This window comes from Vulpes lagopus, chromosome 19, assembly GCF_018345385.1.
Source record: "Vulpes lagopus strain Blue_001 chromosome 19, ASM1834538v1, whole genome shotgun sequence".
NCBI classification, from domain to species: Eukaryota; Metazoa; Chordata; class Mammalia; order Carnivora; family Canidae; genus Vulpes; species Vulpes lagopus.
Genome location: NC_054842.1, coordinates 27,815,528 through 27,832,910, shown reverse-complemented (window position 1 = coordinate 27,832,910; position 17,383 = coordinate 27,815,528). Strand labels below are relative to the sequence as shown.

The window sequence follows — 17,383 nt, the reverse complement described above, 5'->3', positions numbered from 1 at the left end:
ACAGGGCCTCTCGTGGCAGGTCCAACCAAGGGCAGTGCTGGAGCTCCATCTTGTTCTAAACATGGTCCTAAAATAAGGCTGGAGTGGAACTGGGTTGGCAAGACCAGTCTTTGTAGCCTTAGGTAAGTCCCTCTAAATCTCTCAATATCAGTTTCCTCCCTTGTCCCTGAGGAGGTAGTACTGTTCCACGTTCTAGAACCCTCTGCAAAGCCTGGGAGACAGTAAATTCAGACCTCTCATTCCAAACGGTAATGCTGGGACGCTGGCCCAAAACCCCCAGGGAAGAGAGAGCCACAGTGGGGAAACAAACTGCTTGTATTTCTTGATTTCCCATCTGGAGATCCCAGCATGAAGGTGTCACCCCACGGTGTCCAGTAGAGGCTGAGGGAACCAGGCTGACCAGCGTGCCCCACCTCTAAAGGCATCACCCTTGGGATGATCCCATCTACTACAGATCATTAGTGATGGCCCGCTGGGCCAGAAGCTCCTGTCTACTGAGTCCCCAGGACTCAGGCACATTAGATAGCTTTGTACAAAAGCCCAAAAGTATCCCTCCATCTGGTAGCAATAGGCAAATTCCATTTGAGGTCTGCCATTGGGGGGTGGGGGAGACATACTTCCAAAACAAAGCTAAGCCCCATTCAGGAAAGATGGTGTTACAAGGCAGCTCAAAGGCCAAACTAATGACCCTGCAGAAACATGGGGGGCTCAGGGACACAGACATGAGGGCAAGGCTATGCACTATGGAGACACCAAGGGAAGGTCATAGGATGTGCACAGGAGGCAGCAGGCAGCCTGGAGCTGGAGCCCAGGACAGAAATGGCCTCTGCCTAGAGCAAGTACTCAGTTGTAGGGCCTCACATGGGGACATTTTCCTAAGGACTGAGAACACCAAAAGCCTACCCAGGTGTAGACTTCAGTGGTTACCCTCTGGTAGTGAACCCCCTGAACAAGAAATGGACATAACGGGCATTCATAAGACAGAGGTTAAAGCTCAGAGAGCCATGAGATGGTGCTGAGGATGGTGAAACCACAAGAGCTACCCCTTTGGGGAACACTGAGAAGCAGAATGTCACTGCTTTGCTATTGTTCACATGCTGAGCACCCCAGCTGGGCCTCCACCTTCTCCAGGGGCAGAGCACCGTTTCACAGGACTTTTTCACAGTTGGGTCTCTTCTTGGGGAAACTGCATCCACGTGAGGCTATGCTGGGCTGTAGACAGTTGAGGGGTTCCTCAGTAGGTCCAGAGCTGGGAGCCACTCCAAGAGAACAGGCCCACTTCCCTGCTTTGTGTTTCACAAGCCTGGGGAGATCTGATGGCCGGCTGCCCTGGGTGAGAATGCCCACATTTCTGGAGGTCAGAGGAACAGAGAGGCCTGTACACCAGATGCCCCAAGTGTGATGAGAACATATTCAAAAAACCCTGCAGGTCTTGGTGGGGCTAACAGTTCTAAGCCAAGTCAATGGTCTGAGTCAGTAACATTCCAGAAGAGAAAGGGCACTGAAGGTTGGCTATTTGGCCAGATGGTAGCAGGGGGGAACAGTTCCCAGGCTGGGCACATGGAAGGTTCTCTGGGACTTTGGATTAAGACAGGATGCAGTAGTCCTAAATTCTTCCAGTCGACTGAGTCAAAAGCATGTCTTAACAGCATGAGTTTGTCCTTGTTTTTGTCATATGAAGGTGGTAGAAACTGGACCAGGATGGCGCAAAGTCAATTTGATGACAGTGGAGAAGCTGTTGCCAAATATATAGGACGCAGCCCACCTCCTCCTCATGTGAAGTAGCGGCAGGACGTGGAGTCGATGTAGCAGTACGGGGTGCACTGCAGGTCTCCATATGACCTGAGGGGGCAGATAGGAGTCAGGGTGCACATGGGATGGTGGGCAAGAGAGCTCCTGCCCAGCCCTCATGACCAAGCCATGTTCTAAAAGGCCACCTTTGGTGACTTTTTGGCCAAACCTCATCAGATACCAGCCACTGCTGCTACCTTACCTGAGGGTTCCATAGAGATTGTTCTCATTCTCATTTGGGGTGAAAGGCTTGGAGCAGTTGAGTCCAGGCCTCTGGGGCTTTTCCCCTTGAACCCAATGGAGGGATCTGGGTGGAAAGAGTTGGCAACCTTGTTCTTAACACAGAATCTTAGAGAATTACTCCCTTCCTAAGACCTGAAAGATTTCCTTCCAGTGCTGTCCATCAGATCATAATGTAGTGATACAAATGTTCTATTTTTGTGCAGTCCAATATGGCAGCCACTAGCCATATGTGGCTATTGAGTTCTTAAAATCTGGTGTGACTGAATCATTGGATTTTCAATTTTATTTAATTTTAATTAATTTTAAGTAGCAACATGTGGCAGAGGGCCACCATTTTAGCAATTTATACTTCTGTAAGCCCAAGTGCTAATCCTGAGACAATGTGCCATCCATTATACCCATATTTATAAGTGTCCCCTAAGGCTTCTAGAGGTAATTAACCACAGTGAGCCAGTGGGAAAGCCCTGGGCTCTATGCAATCCTGTACTCCCATGTCCAAATGTCTATACTGAGTTGTCTCCATGAAGCCATCAACCAATCAGCTCAGACCTGCCAACTCTCTGGCGGGTGTCTGTTAGGAATCCTCCGTACATTGGAGACAGGGTAGTACATAAAGACACACAGATACAATGGGGTGCTGGTTAAGCCTACAGTGCTTGTTGTGGGATGACTACAGGTTTGTAGTTCTCCCAGCGTGGTTTGATGTGTTTGGGGGGTGGGCATTGTGGATACCTCCTGGTAAAAGAGAGCAGAGATGAGGCAACAGAACGGCAGGCTTGGTGTCTATCTGCCAGCCCTGCTGAGGGCCTAGGTCACAGGAACAGGGCTGGAAGGGAATGCTTTAGAGACAGGACTCTGAGAGACTTAGGCAGTGTGAGGGGCCAGCGATCCACTCTGGAGCCAAGGGAGAAGCAAGACCTGGGGGGAGGAACAGCCTTCCCATTTCTCCTACAATGTTATACAACTCTAGTTTGGTGAAGATTAAGGGGAATTTGGTGCTGTTTTGCACTTCACAGGCCCAGTGGCCCTTCAGCTGGCTTGGGAGACATCAACGTGGAGGTTAAGACACTAGAATACTGAGCAACATGAACACCCACTGGAGAGTCCCAGATATAACCAGAGGGATCCTTGAAGAGGATACTAAATTCCTGGGGTTCCTGGGGTTTTCCTGGAGGAGCCACGAACCAGCAAAATTAAATATTAATGCTGGTGTGATCTCATTTGCACCCACGGGCCCAGGGGTTAGTAGCTGCTCCAGGGAATTCTGGTTATACAGATGCTTGGATTCTTGGAAATGCCCTCCACCCTCCACTGGGCTTCCTCCAGACCCACTTTCCAGAAGACTAATGTGGTCATGGTAGCCACTGGGGATGGGAGCTGCTCAGCCAGGGGCAACAGCTAAATATAGAGACTGCTCATCTCCAGGGGCTCAGGACAAAGCTGGTCCTTGTCTGTCTCAGCTTGGCCTCAGGGGCTCTCAGGCACTCTGGGAGGGCACATGGTGATTATGTGTTTATGGCCTGTCTCCCCTAGGTGGGCAGGGACCATGTGTTGTGTTATCTATCACCATACCTCAGTGTTTAGAAAGTACAGGAACATAAGAAACACTAAGAAAGTATCTGGGAAGGAAAAAAGAGGAGGCAGTCAGAGAGAGAGGCAGGGGTGTCATAATAGCATGTGAGGTGATCCCTACCCAGGGAGATAGGTCTCGCACGTCAGGTAGCCGAAGTCAGAGCCATCACAGTCCTCCACGCCCTTGTGCTGGTGGCCATCTCCACAGTAGGCCCGGTGACAGCCTGAGGGACACAAGGAAGTATAGTCCTGAGAGGGGACTCAGAGTGGGACAAACTTCCTCCAGCCTATAAGGGCTGTGTGGCCTGAAGGATCCACCCAGAGCACACACCCTCTTGAATGGACTTCCATAAAGCTTCAGATGTATCCAGGGACTGCCCCTCAGAACCCCAAACCCCACACCAGAGAATAAAGAGACCCAGGCTTCAGCCCACTTGGGCTCTCTGAGCCTCAATATCCCTATCTTAAGCCTTGGGCACGAATACCGTCTCCTCTTCACAGGACACACTGTGGGTTCCTGCAAAGTGAGATTCTGGAGACTGAGCACTGGGCACATGTAATGGCCGAGGTGGCTCTTGTCTGTGTACAGAGAACTTCCAGGGTGGGTGACCCCAAGTCCCTGGGGAGCCAGATGATCTTCAATGGGGTCTCTTGTTCTCACACAAGGGAAGGGTGTTGGAGTGTGAGCCCCACCCTCATTTTACAGGGCTTTGAGACCCCCCTCAGTTCCTTCCTGCTGTGTGATCTCCTATTTGACGGTGTTTGTACCAGGGACAGAAGGGACTCCAGGCAAAGCCGGCATGCCAGTGATCACCATCCTGGAAAGTGAGATGGAAATACTCTGAGAGGGAGCCAGCTGCTTCTCTGTCCCTGCATCCATCTCAGTGCATAACTTCCTCACTATGCTGTGCCATCAACCTTCCCTTGAGCAAGGAATGAGACTTTCCATTTACACATCCCCAGCTCTAGCCGGGGCCTGGCTCCTCACAGCAGGGGCTTGAAAATAATTCAGTGAAGGGATGTTGATCCCTTATGATACCCTGACATCCAGCGCACATCAGCTCACAGAATCTCTGAAGACCTGAGCAGTTAGTACTGTCATACCCATTTTTTGGTTGAGGAAAGTGAGACCCAGAGCTGTGAATTGCCCTCCATCTCCCGGCTCACTGAGTAGCCTCCTCTCTGAGCATTCAAACTCTGTTCTGTTTGACTCTAAATCCCCTGCCTTCTTCCTCACCTCCTGCTTTTGCTGCATGACTGAAAGAAGAAAAGCAAACCCTCCAGTGCTGTGCTGATCCTGCCGCCTCCCATCAGCCTGAAGGCAGCTTCCCCTAAAGGGGGCTTTGCCACTAGGGCTTTATCTGGTAACAAAGTCCTGAATCAAATTCTTGGCTTCTCCCTTTTGTTTTTCACTCTGCATCACCTTTTATCTTTTGATAAAGAATGTGGACTGGAATGTGGGTTTTGGCAAGAAGTAGGATTCAGGAAAAGGGAGGGACAGGTGGCTTTTCTGGGAGCAAGATCCTTGACACCAATCCCCACTGACATGCTTGGGGAGTTGAAGTCAACATGTGGCCTGAATGGGAGGGCTGTCCCCACAGCAGCCCAGGTGTGCCCCTCTGGCTCCAATCGTCCAGGGGCTTGCCCCAAGCCTCCCCACCCCCCATCCACCCCATGGCAGTTTGAGCTTCAGGCCCTCCTGGCTGGGCCCCACTCACTGATGCAGTCGTCATCCACATTGTTGTTCCCATCATCACACTCCTCCCCGGGCTGCAGGACCCCGTCCCCACAGGAGCCACGGTGGTCTGCAGTGTAGTCCACAGGGTAGAAAGGGGTTACCTGGCCAAAGAAACACATGACAATTACTAGGGATGGCATGTGGGCAGCTGCAGGTAGGGCAGGTCATTGACACTGGGGCTAGAGGCTCTGGGTCTGTGGGGGCTACCTCCTGGCAGGGGAAAGGCACTCCTCTCCTGCCGCCCAGGGCTCTGCGGCTGACAGGAAAGCTGGCCTAGATCAAGATGGCAGCCTGGCAATATGGGATTGGAAGACCATCTGGAACCCTGGCTCAAAGAGGAGGTTCCATCTGGGGAGCAGGGGCACAGAGAACTGCTCAGAAGCAAAGCAGCAGAGGACGCCCAGTCCTTCCATGGGAACAGATTGCAGAAAGGCTCTGTGCCAGGCCCAACTGTTGGCCCCTCTTTCCTCTAATGCTATGTCCTTTTCCAGGGTGGGGTATGTCATGAGTGCCAGCCTCAGGGTACCTGGATGGGGAGCCAGCCAAGGCTGTCCTTGAAGTACAGAGATCTCTGGTCTTTGCGGAAGGCAATGGCGTTTTGGGTGTTCAGTCTCTCAAGCTCCTCCTGGTTGTTGACTACAAAAATCTGCCAGAGAACATACTGATGAGGATCCTAGAAAAACACTTCTATAGGGAACAGGGGAAAAGCTGGAGGAGGAAGCAGAAGCTCTATCCCTCGGCTGGTTGACAGCGGCAGGACGGGTCTGCTTAATTACACTCCGTCATCCCTCCTGAAGTAGGGAGGAAGGCCTTGATTCCCACATCTTCTCATCCACTTCCTACTGAGTTTGCATTAAGACGAAGCGTGATTTCAAATTTTTAAACATTTAAGGGGGCACCTGGGTGGCTCAGCAGTTGAGCGTCTGCCTTTGGCTCAGGTTGTGATCCTGGCGTCCTGAGATGGAGTCCTGCATCAGGCTCCCCGTGGGGAGCCTGCTTCTCCCTCTGCCTATGTCTCTGCCTATCTCTGTGTCTCTCACGAATAAATAAACTCTTAAAAATTTTTCTTTTAAACGTTTAAAATGTTCCTAAGACTTAAAGAGGTGATATCATCTAATCAAGTAATTCAACATCTAGAAATGATTCTTCACAAAACTGTTATAGCCAGAGGTGTTCTTTATGGTTTTGTTTACATTAGTGAAAAAGCTTGGGAGAGCCCTGTAAATCCGACAGTACGGCACTGGTTAAATAAATCACAGCACCGCCGCATGTTGGATGGCTGATTTTGCATGCATTTAATGATGAATTGATGTCCAGGGTTACTGGGAAATAATCCAAGGGAGGGTGGGCAGTAGTGAGTGGGTATAAAGAGGAAACAAGATTAGCCAGGAGTGGATAAATATTGAATTTGGGTGAAGGGTACATAGAAGTTTATTACACTATTTGTTCCGCTTTTGTATTTACTTGACTTTTTAAATAATTTTTTGTTCTTAAAGACAAAGAAAATACTCCAAAGTGTACCTGCAACCAAATGGACAGTTTGGTTTCCTACTTTTAATTTTCCAATCTCCTATAATGTGTACCAAGTAGAATGGGGAAATCAGTTTTATTAAACGGCTATTACAAAGCTCTGAGAGGATCAGGTGAGAGCTCCTGATGGATAACCAGCCCAGAGTGCTCCTAGGAGCCTTACCACAGGAACGTGTGGAGAACTGGCCCCAAACATGGATTCCCTGTAAGAAGGGTTATTCACATTCGTAGGGGTTCCACAAAGACAGCTTCCTGGAGGCCCGGGAAATCCTCTGTCCCCTTTGGGTCCCATCACAAGTTGTCCTAGGAAGCAACAGATTGCTTGAGTGAAGAAAGGGAAACCCAAATAGCTCAAGGGAGACATGAGCAACCTTCACAACAGAAAGAAGGTCAAAGTCCACGGTATTTTAGGGGGAGAGGTTCAAAAGGACTCTTGTTCCAAGATGTGGAGGAGGTGTTCTCTGTGGGCCCCTTAACTATGCTGGGTGTTGCAGCACCTTCCCCAACCCTCTCTCTCTCCCCTTTCTCTATACTTAGAAACAGATAGGCATTCTACCTCCCAGACTACCTTGCATGCAAGGTCTGCAGTGGGAGAAGGGTAGGCATCTGGGAAAGTCTATCCTGATTCAGGAAAAACATTGCTGGTAAGAGACATGGCTTCCTCCTTCCTATCTAGAAGACAGAGAAGATGTCCGGTGCTGCAGCAGCCACACTGCAACCATGAAGTAATAGGTATGAGAAGAGAAGCCAACATGTAGGAAAGACCAGGGCCTCTTAGGACATGGGACCCTAACAGTGACCCTTAGATGCTGAACCAAAGCCAGCCACTGTCCACCTCTACACTTCCTTATATAAGAAAATCCCCTTTTTGTTTAGACTATGATTAACAGAGACTTCTTGCTGATAAACACATTGCTGACTGATAACCTTTATTATTATTTTTATTCATTTTATTTTGCTTTTATATATAAGATCTTTATAAAGGAATTTCTGAAGGAGGGTTTCTTTGATTTCTTCTGGAAGAAAATGGAATGTTTGAAAATGCTCCATCTACTCATTCTCCCCTGATACTGAGAAGAGTGAACTGAACACACATGATTAGGAAACCTACTCCCTGCAGTGTGGGTGGCCTGCTAGGGTAGCAGTTTTCACCTTGACTTTTAAAGGCCCTAATGATGCCTAGGCCACACTCCAGACTGATTCCATCAAGAATGCTGAGAATAGAAACCAGGCATTTTTGCTTTTAAAAGCTCTCAAGCTGATTCCAACGTAAACCGAGGTTGAAAACTGCCGCAGTCTTTGCACAAGCCATTCCCCTACTAGACTGTTTTCCCTTCACCCTCCAGGCCTCCCTCTCCAGGTACCTCCTAGCTTGCTCCTGACCTGGGTTCAAGTATCACTTCCTCAGGGAAGGCTTTTGAATGCTCACACTCAAGGCATGTTCATGCTGGATACAATTTCATGGTTCCCCATGCCTTTACTTCATGGCACTTCTGTTTCTGATTTTTGTATCTTGTGAGATTATCTGATCAAGGTCAGTCTCCCCCAGTACAATGTAAGATCCACAAAGCTGGTATCTGTTTTCATTTCCCATGGTTGGACACACAGTAGGGGCATGATACATGCTTGATGATTAAAGATGGATTTGAATGACTGAATGACTGACTGACTGAATGAATGAATGAATGAATAAGTGAATGTAGACTAACTGGTCTTCAGAAAATGCTAAAAAATCATATTTGGGGGACACCTGGGTGGCTCAGCAGTTGAGCATCTACCTTCGGCTCAGGGTGTGGTCCTGGAGTCCCAGGATCGAGTCCCACATCGGGCTCCCTGCATGGAGCCTACTTCTCCCTCTGCCTGGATCTCTGCCTCTCTCTCTCTGTGTGTCTCTCATGAATAAATAAGCAAAATCTTTTAAAAAATCGTATTTGGGTTGGTTGGAATGAGCTAGGGCAAGAGCCATCCGACAGGAAGAAAGGGAAGAGAGGAAAACCAGAGACAGAGAAAGGAAGTATGCCTCTTTCTGGGAAAGTAAGGGGAGTCTAGAAACCAGACAGTCATTGCTTTCAGGTTGTGTAACTTCCAGGGAAGCCAGCAACTGGGGACATGGTTGGCATATCCCAGAAGGGCAGAAAATAAAGTGACCCCAGGGGAGAAGGTCTAGTCAAGGAAGCAGCTTCAGCTAGAGGAGACCTCAATGGGAATACCCTCCCTGCAACCCTGAGCATTCCTGAGCTGATGAACAGATATGTCCAAGATCAGAATAATGTCAGCAAGAGGGGAAGGGAGGCTTGCCAACATTGTATACCAGGTTGTGGTACTTTGAATAAGAAACCATGCTGCAGGAAGAGCTCTAGTCTTGTGTTTTGATATTTTCAACACAGCCCAAAAAGACAGAAACTCCATCAGCCCAGGAATATTCTGGGTAATCATGACACTGAGGAGCTGAAGTGGGAATTTCTATAACCGAGGATGTGAGAGTGGCACTGGAGCAGGCTCTGTGACCCCAACAACTCTTCCAGAACCGTGGCCCAGAGAGATTCAGGAGTTTGTCCCATTATCCAGCTAGTAAGTGGTGACACTGAAATGTGAATTCATGTTCATTTAATACTATGCCATTCCAAAGACAAATGTCCAGGAATATTGATGCCTGTAGGAAGCTGGCAATTCCTAGGTACCACAGTGACTCACTTAAACCCTGTCTGGGTACTGGAAGGACTCAGACAAATGTGAAATTTGGTTATTGCAGATTACGTGCTAGAGGCATTTTGCCTTTATTCTCTCCCTGGCTTCCTAGCACCTCTTTCTCTATAACTCAGGTACTAAAGAGCTCCCACCCTCTCCACCTGCCCCAGCACCATCCTGCCCCATAGCACTGGGCACCAGAACCAGAGATGGCCTCCTGACAGGATGACAGGATGAGGCAGGGAGCCTGCTTCCTGCCACCACTGCAGTTTCCCTGAAGCTTCCTTTCAGCTGTCAGAGGGCATCTGTCACCCTGCCTGCTGGTTTCCTGCCAGGAGGCACTGAAGGGCATGGCAAGTTGAACTTCCTCACCTTGGCCTCTTAGAAGCTGCTCTAGTGGGCCTGGCTGATTCATCATCCCTTGTAGCCAGAGGCCCTGGCTCTCTATCACTGCCCAGAGAGCCTCCCGTCGCCTCTGGCTACACACTACTGGCCTGAGATGGGAAATCTGGGAGAAGGTGGAGGCACCCCACAGAACAGCCTCCACATCACCCCCAGCTCCCACTCTGCCTCTGCAGAGGCTGCATGGCTGAATGGGAAGGTCTCGGGACCAGGAGCCACAGACTGACTCTAGGCCATGTGAAGCCGGCAGTCAGTTCTGCAATCTTGGGGAAGTCCCTGTCCTCTGAACCTTTTCTGCTCTTTTCTATAAAGAGGGTCAGATAAGACCAGGGGTGTTTAGCCTGTGATCTAAAGAGCCCAAGGACATCCCAAGATGGATCTGAAGGTCTGTCTTGGGTAAAGATAGACACATTTTCCTCCTGAGTGGGCTTGGGACTTTTATCAGCCTCCAAAGGTGGTCTCAGGAATCAATCTGGGGGCCTGCTCCCATTCTTGACAGTAACCCAATTGGCCCTAGGCCTAGGGAGGTTCTCTTTTAAATTCATCCCTCTTTCCCAAAAATGTTCCTATGGAACAGGATTATTACCCCATTTTCTTGAGCCCCTTCCATCTGAGAGGATCCCCAAAAAGGAAGTGACTCAAAAGAAGGCACAGGAAGGGGACATGAGTCAGAAGCGGACTGCATCCTCCTTGACTGCTGTGCCATAACCCAGGGGGGACAGACTGAGAACCAAAATGGCCTGTGTCTGTGAATGCCTGCAGGACCCGGCCCTGCCCATCTCACCTGCCAGGTGAGCATGGGGATGCAAAGCTGACTCAGCCACAGACGCTGCCTCAAGGACTTACCATTTAGAAGGAAGATGAGGGACGCCTGGGTGGCTCAGAGGTTTAGCGCCTGCCTTTGGCTCAGGGCGTGATCCTGGAGTCTAAGGATCAAGTCCCACATCAGGGCTCCCTGCATGGAGCCTGCTTCTTCCTCTACCTGTGTCTCTGCCTCTCTCTCTCTCTCTCTCTCTCTCTCTCTCTGTCTCTCATGAATAAATAAATAAAATCTTAAAAAAAAATAGAAGGAAGATGAAACACAGCTGCAGAAAACAGTTACCAGTGAAAGGCTGTAGCAGAGAGGCAATATGTGACTTGGACATGGGGGAAGGAGGTATGTCCTGGTAGGGCCTTGCTGAGGAGAGGGCTTTGAAGCAAGGAGACGGTTTTGCTGGGTGGACGGGAGGATGACAGGGATGCTATTTCAGAGATCCGCTCCAGCTCAACAGAGAGCAGAATCAGCAGGAGGGTAAAGGGCGGTGAGGCTGGGATCTGTCAGAGGATGGAGGGGTGGGCCAAGGTGTGCATACTAGGCTAAATGAGAAGGAGCCTGAAAAGCAAGCAGAGAAAACAGGACTACACTGGCCAGTTATGCGTACCAGACCGAGGAGGAAGAGGACCACAACGGACCCTTGAACGACACGGGTTTGAACTGTGCAGGTCTACTTCTATGCAGATTTTTCACAGCATGTCCCCTGAATGCATTTTCTCTTCCTTATGATTTTCCTAGTAACATTCTTTCCTCCAGCTTACTTTCTTGTAAGAATACAGTATATGACACATATAACATACAAAGTATGTGTTAATCAACTGTTATCGATAAGGCTTCCAGTCAACAGCAGGCTATTAGTAGTTAAGTTTTGGGGGAGTCCGAAGTTATATGTCGATTTTTGGCTGACTGGGATCAGCACCCCTAACCTCCACATTGTTCAAGGGTCAATCGTAGTTGGAAGGACCCCCCACAAGGATGTGTCCAGTCAATTTACGGAAACAGATTATGGGGCAAGGACACATGAGCCAGGTTGGAGCTCCAGTCTAGTTCCCCTAACAGAATAGAAATAGGCATTATAAGATATCTTACTGTTATACTAACTGGTGTTTGTTCTCCCACTATTTTTTCCTCTCCCAATTTCAAGAAGGTAGCAGGACTTAGTGCTTTCTTGCTCTTGCTGAAACAGGTACTATGTGAAGACTTTTGCCTTTCTGCCCTCTGTTCACAGAAGAGAAAAGCTCCTAGAAAGGGTGGCAGTGTATGAGAAGTGTGAGAGGCCAGGGGGCTGGAGGTCGGAAGAGGGGAAATCACCCCAGACATGGAGAGACAGGGATTCCCTGTGTCCTGGAGAAGAGGCAAGGTCTCAGAAGGAATGGCTGTGGGGCACTTCTTAGGAGATTGAGCTATACGGCCCAGGCTTGAAAACGTTCTGATACCCAAGCATGGCATGAAGATGGTAGTCACCAGGCACCCTTGGACCATGTGGCCTCAGACAGCAGACATTTCGGAGGTGAAGAGGGCAGATCAAAGGCTGGAGGGCATCAGGAACTCCCCTGATGTTTTTCTGCCATAAGCCCCAATATCTTCACCCAACTCTTTTTTGGCAGCTGGAGGAGTGGAGAGAACCTCAATAATGCCTGAGATTGAATTTTCCTGGCAACCTGGGAGGTTAGAATCTCAGAGTCAGCTTTAATTTGGTTTAAAGGATCTAAGGGTGGCTCAGTTGGTTTAGTGTGTCTGCCTTCGGCTCAGATCATGATCTCAGGGTCCTGGATTGAGCCCCACATCAGGCTCCCTGCTCAGAAGGCAGTCTGCTTCTCCTCCTCTTTCTCTGCCTCTCTTCCCACCACTCATGCTCTCTCTCTCTCTCTCAAATAAATAAATAAAATCTTAAAAAAAAAAAAGGATCTAACATATTATAACATTTCTCGACCATCCCATGAATATATTCCCATAAACACATGGAAGAAAAATGCAATGTAGAATTTTAAAATGTCTTCATTTTCTTTTAAAAAGATGATAATAAAAATTGCTTGGATTCCTTTTGTATAACTGAGGACAAGGACCCTATATAGTAAATAGTCTTTTCAGAGATGCTGTGTTTATACAGAGAATATGCTATGAAATGCTGGCTGCATTTGGAGCTGATGAGGCAACAAACTAAATAAAGGGTTTAGCTCATCAAATTAAACAAGGTGAAGAAGGTAGCAGTGTTTCTATGCCCCCTTCAATGGTAGGCTTTGATTTCTTTGTATGTTCAGTGCAAACCAACAAGGACTCCTTGGTAACACCACATAAGATAGAAAACTCTGCCATGACTTCCAGGTTTGAGAGAACTGCTTGGAGTCATGAAGAGTTTTTCTAGAAAAAGGTGTTAGTTGATGAAATATGTGCCTGTTATTATTTTTCACTTGAGTATAAATGACATCACCAATGTGATCATGTTTCCCTTTGTTTTCTCCTCTATTTGTTCTCTAAAATCCTACAACAGGGCAGCCCCAGTGGCGCAGTGGTTTAACGCTGCCTGCAGCCCAGGGCCTGATCCTGGAGGCCCGGGATCAAGTCCCACATCAGGCTCCCTGCATGGAGCCTGCTTCTCCCTCTGCTCGTGTCTCTGCCTCTCTCTCTCTCTCTCTCTCTTTCAAGAATAAATAAATAAAATCTTTAAAAAATAAATAAAATCATACAACAGAGTCAGGATGGTGTTTACCTCTCTTGTGTTAAAGTTGAATGAGCCAAACCGTGGAGAAACTATAAATATACTCAAGTGCCTCGAGTAGTTTCTAACTCAGAACACAAGGCAGAGCTCTGCAGGCATCTCCTGTGCCCTCTCCGGGGAGGCTGGCCAGGAGGGCGGCACTGTAGATCATATGAAGCAGTGTAGCTCTTACCTGCAGATGGGGGCCCCGGGGGGCCTGGCGGGCCCGGACGGCCAGGTTGACCAGAAGGCCCAGGCTTGCCTGGTGGGCCCATTACTCCACTATCTCCCTTCTGCCCCTGACAGAGAGAAAGGCAGAGCCTGTTACAATAACATGACATGGCAAATTTCCTTCCCCATTTATGTCTAAATCAGGGGTCACTTTGCACTTTGGAGCAGGAGCCCAGGGCAAGATGAACCTGAGGCCTTGACCACCAAACTCCTAAAAGGCTCAGGGCAGGGGTGCCTGGCTGGCTCAGCTGGTGGAGCATACAACTCTTGATCTCAGGGTTGTGAGAGCCTACTTAAAAAAAAAAAAAAAAAAAAAAGCTCAGGGCAAATGACATTTGAGATTGTGATGGTTACAAGTTCACAGACATTACTTCTTGCTCTGTCCTGGAAACATGGCACAGGACTCCTGAAAGCAACCAAACCAACCCACTCCCCTCACCAGACAGAGAAGGAAACAGGCTCATGCAAGGCATGAGAGGAAAGCAGAGACTCATGCAAGGCATCTAGTGTTGAGGCAACAAGTCTAGGACACAGGCCTCTGCCCACTCATCAAAACCATCTCTATTTTACCACAAGCGCTGTTTCCATCAAATGGTCCCATTGCTCTCAGGATTCAGTCCCAGAGCAATTTCAGCCTACAGAGTCCTTCATGGCTGGCCTTTCTAGTCTTGTTCCAGCCTTCTGTTTTTGGTATTCAAGAACACTGTGCCTTTTACGTTCCTCCTCCCCGCCCAAGCTCCCTCTCCACTCCTCTGCCTGGTAAGGTCCCTCCCAGCCTTTAGCTCCCAGGTAAAGTGTCACCGCAGCACAGCCTTCCTGGACCCTGCCAGACCAAGGCAGTTCTTGTCACAGGCTCTCACAACTTGGCTCCTCTCCCTCCCAGCATTACCCAGATCAGAAACACCATTATTAATGTGTGGTCTTTCTGTCAGTGTCTCTCCATGAGACATAGGCTCCCTGTGGGCTGGAATTTGTCTTGTTCACCTCCCTTCCCCAGATTAAATGAGGGAGGAGGATGATGCTGGGGGCAAAAAGAGGAAGTAGTTCTGTTGAGCTGGAAGTCAAGAGACGTGGGCTTTCACATTGCCATAAGACCCTGGGTCACTCAGGTCATTGGTGTGTGCCTCAGCTTTCTCATCTATAAAATGGGGGCCATCAAACACCTTCACAGCTTTATTGTGAGAGTAATAAAGATCTCAGAGGTAAAAAAGTGGTTTGCACAGAACCAAGAGCTGGGGGGTCAAGCCGACTATCATAGCAACTAGCTTGGTTTCATCTTTTTCACATGGTTAGAAAAGGCCTGATGTCTTAAAGAGAGGCATACTTGGAGCTGTAGCCATTCCACACAGGCTATCCTCCTAGCTGCTTGTTCTGAGAGGGTCAAGAACAAGAACTTTCTCCTTAGGGCTGATCTTAGGAATGACTCCAGAAACCAATCGGTAGGTTCTTCCCCTAAACAATTGACTAACTGTCTGCTCTTATGCTAGGCCTGAACAGGACAGTGATTGATGCATGACACCTTTGACCTGGATCCCCTTTCTACACTTGTGCCTTGGCAGGCTTGCCCATGTAATGAAACATAATCTTCCCCAAGTCTGGGAAGCAGGCAGGCAGGGCACTCCTTCCAATCACAACAGTGACACGTGATCTGCCACTTTGTCAACATGGCCCTAGAGTCTCTCTTGGCAATATCCAAGGGGTTCTTAAATTCTTTTTTATTTATTTATTTGTTTGTTTATTTATTTCCTTACTTTTTAGGAGCTCTTAAATTCTTAATATGGGGCCTGTGAGGTCATAGTTTATTTCCAATTCCATCCTGATGGAGGGAGTTCTTAGGCCCTTGCCCAAGCTGAAGCTTGGTACCTAAGATAGGTGCCAGAACAGCAAAGGAGGTCACACCATCTTAATATAGCCACAGTGAAGGCTTATTTTTCTAAAAGCACATCAGCTGACTGAGCACAGGAAATGCCACAGCTTGAAGGAGCTGGAAGCACTCCTTGATTCTGACACCAAACAATAATGGAATATTCTGTGTATATCAGTCATTTGTTTAGAATAAGCCTCTATGAGCAGGACTCAATGAGCAGTGCTTTCCAGGAAAGGTAGCATTCTTTATTCCTTTACTGCTACAAAGTTTGGTGATACCTCTCAAGGAAGTTGTTCTGTCTCCTTAACTGAAGATTAGCATAACAGAGTCAAGAGTGGTTTTCCTGAGCCTGGTTGAAGACGAGTGCCGAGTGCCGAGTGCCGAGTGCCAAAGCATGAAGGTGATGAGAGATGTGTGGGGAAAGCAAGTCTCAGCTCTCGAAGTTCAAATTCTGCCTTGGAAGCTTGTGTAGCTGAGGGGGTCACTCTACTTCCCTGGCTCTCAGTTTCCTTGTGGCTAGACAGAGGGAAGTGGATGAAGTGGTTTCTAAAATCCTTCTAGCTCTGAAATTCTAATCTCCTGAAGTCCTTTCTGGATCTCTGATTCCAAGAGTTGGATTGACTTATAATAACCTCCAGAAATTCTTAGCACCACTGGCCCAACAACATTTGATATATAAGACTCTATGCTAGGAAACTGATTCATGATTAAAAAGAAAAGCAGTACCATGGTGGTCTCCAAGGCTAACAGCTCAAGTATCCGCTGACTAGACAGGCAGGGAGGGTTCGGAGCTCACTCAGGTTGTTTATAACATCTTGTAGGAAGGATGACCTCATTTCTCTGAGCAACTACACATGGTGCTAGGGTAGTTTTAAGATTGCTCCAACTGAATCATTTGCAACAGTGTCAGGAAATAGCCTTCTTGGCTCAAGCCCTCACCAGGAAAAGAGAAGCACTGTCCAAGAAAAGCACTAGAAGGACAAAAGCCAGCAGGCTTCTTGAACCCCAAGCATAAAACATTCTGCATGGAATCAGCAGTAGGGAAGAAAAAGATTTTACCTTTTTTTCCCTCCTTTTTCAGAGTCAAGTTTTTTAGGGAATTGTGGCATCACTGTGAAGTCATAGACATGCCAGCCATTGTAAACCTTTGAAAATTGAACTAGACTATTGTGACTTCAAAAGTTATAATGGAATTCATATTATCCAGGTTGGGGCCTGTGTCTTTCCTAAGTTCACTTGGAAAAGACCAGAATTGGCTTCATACTGTTACCATTGTTCAGAACCCTGGCTACACATTAGAATCATATGGTGAGCTTTAAGAAAAACCACTGTGCTGAAACCCCAGGTCAATTATATCAGACTCTCTGGGAAGTAAGGCCTATGCACTGGGGGTGATGAGAGACAAATTTGAAACTATAACCATTGCACCTGAAGCACAAAACCTGCATCTAATCGGCCCCCTAGCTCACTGTGATGGATGCTCAAGTTTGAGAACCACAGATGTAGCCTAAGGAAAGAATGAAAACATATGAATGGAAAAAGGTTTACACCCAAAGATGTTCATCTCTCTCAGCACTATTTGGTCAGGCCACTCTTGTCCAAGCAATCTGCTGCTTACTCATTTACAAAATGTGATGCAGATACTTTAAAAATGCTTCAAAATGCTTACTGAGGGGTGCCTGGGTGGCTCAGTTGGTTGAATGTCCAACTCTTGGTTTTGGCTTGGGTCATTGTCTCAGGGTCATGGGACAGAACCCTGTGTTGGGTTCCATGCTCAGTGGGGAGTCTGTTTGGGATTCTCTTCCTCTC

General features: G+C 48.1%; 1 protein-coding gene across 6 annotated transcripts in view; it reads right to left on the bottom strand.

Annotated features, from left to right (window-relative positions):
- Window positions 1-297: 297 nt before the first annotated feature.
- Window positions 298-17,383, bottom strand: part of COLQ (collagen like tail subunit of asymmetric acetylcholinesterase) — a 74,845-nt gene continuing 57,759 nt past the window's right edge. For 3 of the 6 annotated variants that reach the window (XM_041734064.1, XM_041734067.1, XM_041734068.1), the window contains 6 exons: window positions 13,670-13,775; window positions 7,038-7,177; window positions 5,871-5,990; window positions 5,325-5,445; window positions 3,728-3,830; window positions 298-1,842 (listed from right to left, as the gene is read on the bottom strand). In XM_041734064.1, coding sequence (XP_041589998.1) covers window positions 1,773-1,842; window positions 3,728-3,830; window positions 5,325-5,445; window positions 5,871-5,990; window positions 7,038-7,177; window positions 13,670-13,775 — 660 coding nt within the window. In that variant the 3' untranslated portion in view covers window positions 298-1,772. Of the gene's footprint in view, window positions 1,843-1,865; window positions 2,099-3,727; window positions 3,831-5,324; window positions 5,446-5,870; window positions 5,991-7,037; window positions 7,178-13,669; window positions 13,776-17,383 lie in introns of those variants that run through there. The other 3 variants (XM_041734063.1, XM_041734065.1, XM_041734066.1) reach the window with 3 other exon arrangements.